The 6,100-nt window shown below is 42.0% G+C and overlaps 1 protein-coding gene across 1 annotated transcript; it reads left to right on the top strand.

Moving 5' to 3' along the window:
- Nucleotides 1–2,811: 2,811 nt before the first annotated feature.
- Nucleotides 2,812–3,793, top strand: LOC113566969 (cysteine and histidine-rich protein 1 homolog). The gene is made up of 2 exons (XM_026994212.1): nt 2,812–3,649; nt 3,684–3,793. Exons 1-2 carry the CDS (start codon nt 2,917–2,919, stop codon nt 3,791–3,793), a joined length of 843 nt encoding a protein of 280 aa, XP_026850013.1. The 5' UTR covers nt 2,812–2,916.
- The last annotated feature ends 2,307 nt before the right edge of the window (nt 3,794–6,100 follow it).

The raw sequence follows: 6,100 nt of genomic DNA, 5'->3' as shown, positions 1-6,100 counted from the left end.
TACCGAAAAGCCCTCAAAGACAACATAAAAGTGGTTCCAATATTAGAAAGAGAACAGATCTAGTGGCATTTTATTCCCCCGGCAGGACCTCACTTCGGAGGTATTTGGGAAGCTGGGGTAAAATCAGTGAAATATCACTTAAAAAGGGTAATTGGGGACAATAATTTAACCTATGAGGAAATGTCAACTCTATTATGTCAAATTGAAGCGGACCTAAATTCACGCCCTTTGTATACAGCTACAAATGATATTGACGATCTGGATGTATTAACACCAGGTCATTTTATAATTGGAAGGCCAATATTTGGCCCGATTGAGACAATTTCAGAGGAAAAAATCGGGAATCTGGATAGATGGAGATTAATTCAGAAAATGAAAAGAGAATTTTGGATTAAATGGAAAGAAATAAATGGAAAATAGGAATGCAGAATATTAAAACAGGACAGATTGTATTAATAAAAGATGAAACCTGTCACCCAGCTAGATGGCCCTTGCGAAAAATAGAAGAAATACATAAAGGTAGGGACGTTAGAGTCAGAGTAGTAACTATAAAACATCAAGACGGGTTGATAAAACGACGTATAACTAAAATTTGTCCATTAGCTGGAATTGAGTCAGAAGAGCAAGACTCAGGAATGACTCCAAAAGAGACCAGAAGTACTCGTAGTAGTAAAAGGTAATTCAAATTGCGTGTATAGGAAGATAGCAGAGACATGATCATTTTGGGTCGAATTAGAAAGGCAGGGTAGTTGACTCTTCAAAGTTCCAGTAAACACTAATGCTAGAATTCAATGTAGTAACTCAAATCAAGAACTAATTGATCTTCCGCATGATAAAATACTAGTACCTCATCACAGTATTCAAACAGAAAGCTACGAGCCAATTTCATCCTTTTATATAAGTAATATAAGCAAAATACCAAAAATTGTTTGGAATCCATTAACAGTACCATTAATTAACCATACAGAAGAAATGGATAAGTTAAGAAACGAAATAAAATTGTTAAAAGAAGGTCATCTAACTTAAAAGGACTTAAGTTCCATCATGTATCTGGACATGCGGCCTTAATTATCGGAATCATAATAATGATAATAATCTATGCCGTAAGAAGAATTAAAGTAGCACGAAGACTGCAAACGATAGCACTTCCCTACCCACTGTAATTGACTGTAAATGATTATCTGTACTTGTAATTATAGCTATAAAGAAAATGTACACAAAAAGGTTCACAAGAATCAAAATACAAAACAATGCCACTTTCGGCCCTTTGCAGAATGTTCAAACATGAACATATTATCGTCAATACAATGCCACTTTCGGCCCCTTGCAGAATGTTTAAACATAAATAGATTATTGTACCCATTCACTCATGTAACAACACCGATCTCTAAAAAAATTACATAAAGTAGACAAGTTATGACAGCACTGGTGTAAACAGAGATCTGTAACCCATTAATACGACAACAAAACACAAGTGGAGAAAACACTTAACAAATGCGGTCCTAAAATAAAACTAATGTAAGCATGTACTCAAATAGACACCCTCAGTAAAGTGTATCCTCTGCGTAGGTCTAACGATAATTATAGACTACCAAATTGTACCTCCTACCTCATTGTCAAATCACATATAAGGCTCTGATTTTAAGAATAAAATTTAGTTTGAATTTACAACTCAACTCGCAAATGTCTAGACTTTTCTTTTAAGGTCTTTCCTGTATTTCCTGTTCGGAATTTGTATCCGTATCGGCAGCCACACTAGATTAGTGTCAGGGGAACCATTCGATTTGGATGTCGTTTTGTTTTAAGGAGGAGGTTACCAGATCACCGAACAACAAACAAAGCAGAAGCAAAGACACGCACAAAACTGTCAAATAATTATGATTTTACAAACGGTTCAAAGTGTCGAGTGAGCTCTATAAAACAGCTCTGAAATTTTAATCTTTACACGTAGATTACCAAATATATACCCATAGATTTTCTCCGAGTTTCTTTTGTATGAATAATTTACACAAAATATCGCATACAAAATTTATACATTATCAAGTATGCTTTAAACTATTTTAAAAATCTATTGGGACTCACAGATAAAGTGACAGACGATGCCAAAAAGTACTAGATGGGGTTTCACCCCAACCCACCATACAATTTTATTTTTTATTTTATTCAATAAGGCTATTTTAGGTCACTCATTCATAGACAGTCGTTGCAGTGATTATCCAACTACTTATTTGATCCCGTCCGAAAAATAATTTCCGAAAGGTCTCCCCCGCGCCGTCGATGATCTCCTCACGCGGGCTGATTTTTGTTTTGATGAGTCGGTGTGTATCGAAGGAGCATTAGCCCCATTCTTTTCATCCAACTTTTCGTCAATTTCCTTCCTGTTTTGCCACTCAAAAAAAATTCCATTCAGCAGCAATCAAATACCAAAACAAAAAAAAAAAATAAATAAAAAAAAACATGTCAGCAACATATGTATCTAATTTGACATGTTCTACATGAAACATGGACTAATAGGCACCGTAATCTTGTTTGCGATAGCAGAGCACTTTGGCGGTCAAAGAGGTTACTTTTCAGCCCACCAGTCCACCGAGACACCACCCCACCAGACCCATTGAACGCCTTGGGCCGCATTACAAATATTTTTGAGTACATTTATGTGTAGATCAAAGTGCATTCTATTAAATTAAACTATTCATGGGTGCCTACTATGCCGTTTTTCTCTGTGTGTATCCTCTGTTTTTAAATTTGTAATTTTCAGGGAACCAGCGTGGCCTTGGAAAACTCGTAACCTTGTGCTCGTACTTTACACCAGAGTATCAGTTCACTCTGCAACAACAGGCAATCAGAATTGTTGAATAAAGCACGCACACATACTGTAAAGCCAGGCCGAGGCTGCTGGCCGAAATACCCTTCAGAATGTCGAATGCCAACCCCAATGTCAACAACAACGAGCAGCCCCCAGCCGCCAAGAGGCAGCGATTGTCAGATGTTGCAAGTAAAGATGAAAGTACTTTGAATGAGATTTCGACTACTATGGACAGCAGTGAGGGTGAGGTCGGCGGGTCCTCGGGTGGTGGCGTATCCGATCTTCGTGAGCGACTGCATAACATACTGGTGTGCGTTGTGTGCCGCGAGGTTCCACAACTACACGACTTCTTTCAGTGCAGCCATGGGCATATCATGTGTGAGGACTGCAAGACCGCCGTTCTGGCTGTTGCCATCTTCAATAAAACGCGTGCCTGCTGCCCCAGTTGTCGATCGCTCATTAGAAACTACGATCAGGAGCAGAATCTAGTGGTGCGCCAGACTCTCTGGGAGCTACCCATCAGCTGCCCCAGCTGCAATGACCAGTTCTCAGATAGGAAAGATCTCTCCAGACACTTGGAGTTCGTTTGTGAGGGGCGTGTGGTTTGCTGCAAGTACCACTGCCTGGGCTGTTCTTGGAAGGGCCCCTACAAGGACAGCGTCTCACATGATTCCGACTGTAGGTTTCCCCAGAAGCAGGGAAAGGAGATCCTAGATATTCTGCTGCATGTCGAGGACAGGGAGCTTGAGGCCCAAAAGCCCGTGTTGCAGCTCCATCGGGTGCTGAGTGCTAGCCGGGTGGAATTTTTCACCTTGAGAATGAAGTGGATACACCGCTCAGAGGGTTTACACCCACGGACCCTCGAGTCTGAGGTAAGGTTTTGGAGAACCAGAACTCGTCTGCAGCATACCTCTGATGATCTCTTATCCCGATCCCCACAGACGATTCGTGCCTTTGAGGAGGATTGGGTGCTGCGTCTACGTCTGAAAAGAGCTGGGGAAAAAATCACCGTCAGCGGCCAGCTATTGCTTTCGACTACCCCACGAGTGTCCCTTATGGTCGACCATTTGATCCAGATGCCGCAGAGTGTCTGCAGCGCCAAGCAGCTGCACACGCCCGCGTATCTACCGCCATATTTTCGATTCAACCGGCAAGTGCGCAAACCGCCAGGAGCTTCCCTTGGCGGGACCTCAGGCCCTGTACCGGCTATTTGCCATGACCCGGATCCAGCTCCGTTTGTGGATGTTTTTGCATTATTGAGCTGACGCTAAAAACCTTTCAATTGTAGTTTAAACCTTTTGATTTGATTTGATTTTTAAATTCGTTGCTTTAGAGCTGCATTTTTAGGGTTTGGGCGCCTTTTGGATCTGCTCGTTCACAGCTAGACCTTCTTCAGCAGCAGCCTTGGCCTAATCATGGAAGTCGTGCAGAAGCAATCGAGTAAATTAGGCATACGTTTTTGTCTGGTCTGTTAAGGTCGGCTAGTGTCGGCTAGACTTACCTTAACGCTATCCTCGTTGAAAAAGTCCTTGACCTTTGCCAGCAGGTCGTTGAGCTAAGCCTCAACTGGCTTGGTGGGCTCCTCACGAGGCACGCGAGCACACATGCACACCTGAAATCAGACTTACAGTAAAACCACAATCAGTCACTGTTCCTTTTCGACCACTTCTATCTCCACTTACGGCGAACAGGGCGAACAGGAAGAAGATCAAAGCAATCTTGGCTATTTTTGGTTTTTATTATACCCGATACTCAAAATAAGTATTGGGGTATATTAGATTTGTGGTAAAAGTGGATGTGTGTAACTTCCAGAAGGAATCGTTTCCGACCCCATAAAGTATATATATTCTTGATCAGCATCAATAGCCGAGTCGATTGAGCCCTGTCTGTCTGTCCGTCCGTCCGTCCGTCCCCTTCAGCGCCTAGTGCTCAAAGACTATAAGAGCTAGAGCAACGATGCTTTGGATCCAGACTTCTGTGATATGTCCCTGCTACAAAAATAGTTCAGAACTTCGCCCCGCCCACTTCCGCCCCCACAAAGGACGAAAATCTGTGGCACCCACATTTTTATTAAAGATACGATAGAGCCAAAAACTCAGAATCGTAGAGGATGTTTATATGTTCTAGAATGTAAAATCTCAACCAGATCGTATAATTATTATAGCCAGAATCAAGAAAACAATTTCATTCTTTCGTTCTCTGTCTCTCTCTAACACACAGGTTTCATGGGCGGTTTTGCCAATTGCAAAATTGAGTTCAAGGATCTCAGAACCTATAAGAGCCAGAGTAACCAAATTTGGTATCCACACTCCTGTAATATCGGACCTTGACCGTTTCGTGTCCAAATTTCGCCACACCACCTTCCACCACCGCAAGTGACGAAAATCTGGCATCGGGCATCCACAAATCTCAGAGATCAGATCATTTTTATAGCCAAAGGGAACAAATCAATTTGCACTGGCTACGCAGCGCCCGACGTCACGCTCAGACTGATTTTCTGTCTCTCTCGCACGCACTCTTTGTCGTGTCGTTTAATATAATATAACTGTAGAGTTGCGGTGTCCGCAGCAACTCACAACGTTCCCCCTCGTTGGTTTTTAGTTTGTTTTACTGGTGCTGCTCTTTACTGAAGAACGTTGACTTGAGTACTCATAGCGACAGCTCGTTTTGCGTCGTAGCCGAGATGAAACCGAGAGCCGGGCTCATCACCAGCGCCACTATCAAGGTCAAGTGCTTAGAAGCGTACGTCCCGGTCCGCTTAGATAAGAGAGTGGAGTGAAGTAGAGTGCTCAAAGTAGAGTTATAGACTATGTAGTATACTATGTGGACATGGAGGACATTTTACTACCCATTTAGAGCTCTGGCAAATGGTCGAGATAAGAATTTATATAAAAAAAATCGCGTACGAGTATGGAAAGGATACTAGGAAACGGGATACAGGGGGTCAAAGGGACAGATCAGCATGGATACGTAAACGAAGAAGATCACCGGTCAGATCTTTGTCGGCTGCGGTATCGCTCATTGGCGAGAACGCCCACCCTACCATGATCCTTCAGGGCCACCTATTAACAGTCAGGATCCCTTCAAATAAGCCTGCTATTCGATATTGTCTTACATTTATTGGGTATTACTATACAGCATATACTGGGGAAGGAATATCATAAGGGCGAGGTAGGGTATAATGATCTTAAATCTATAAAACTGATTAGTAGTAGGTATATATAAATGCATGTATAAAACCATGATCATGGTTGAAGACCAACGAATAGTTACCGCACATTCATTCTTTTCAGA

This window comes from Drosophila persimilis, unplaced genomic scaffold, assembly GCF_003286085.1.
Source record: "Drosophila persimilis strain 14011-0111.01,24,50 unplaced genomic scaffold, DperRS2 tig00001427-arrow-arrow-pilon, whole genome shotgun sequence".
Classification (NCBI taxonomy): Eukaryota; Metazoa; Arthropoda; class Insecta; order Diptera; family Drosophilidae; genus Drosophila; species Drosophila persimilis.
The sequence above is the reverse complement of the archived record's forward strand: the minus strand, read 5'-3'. Positions and strand labels throughout refer to the sequence as shown.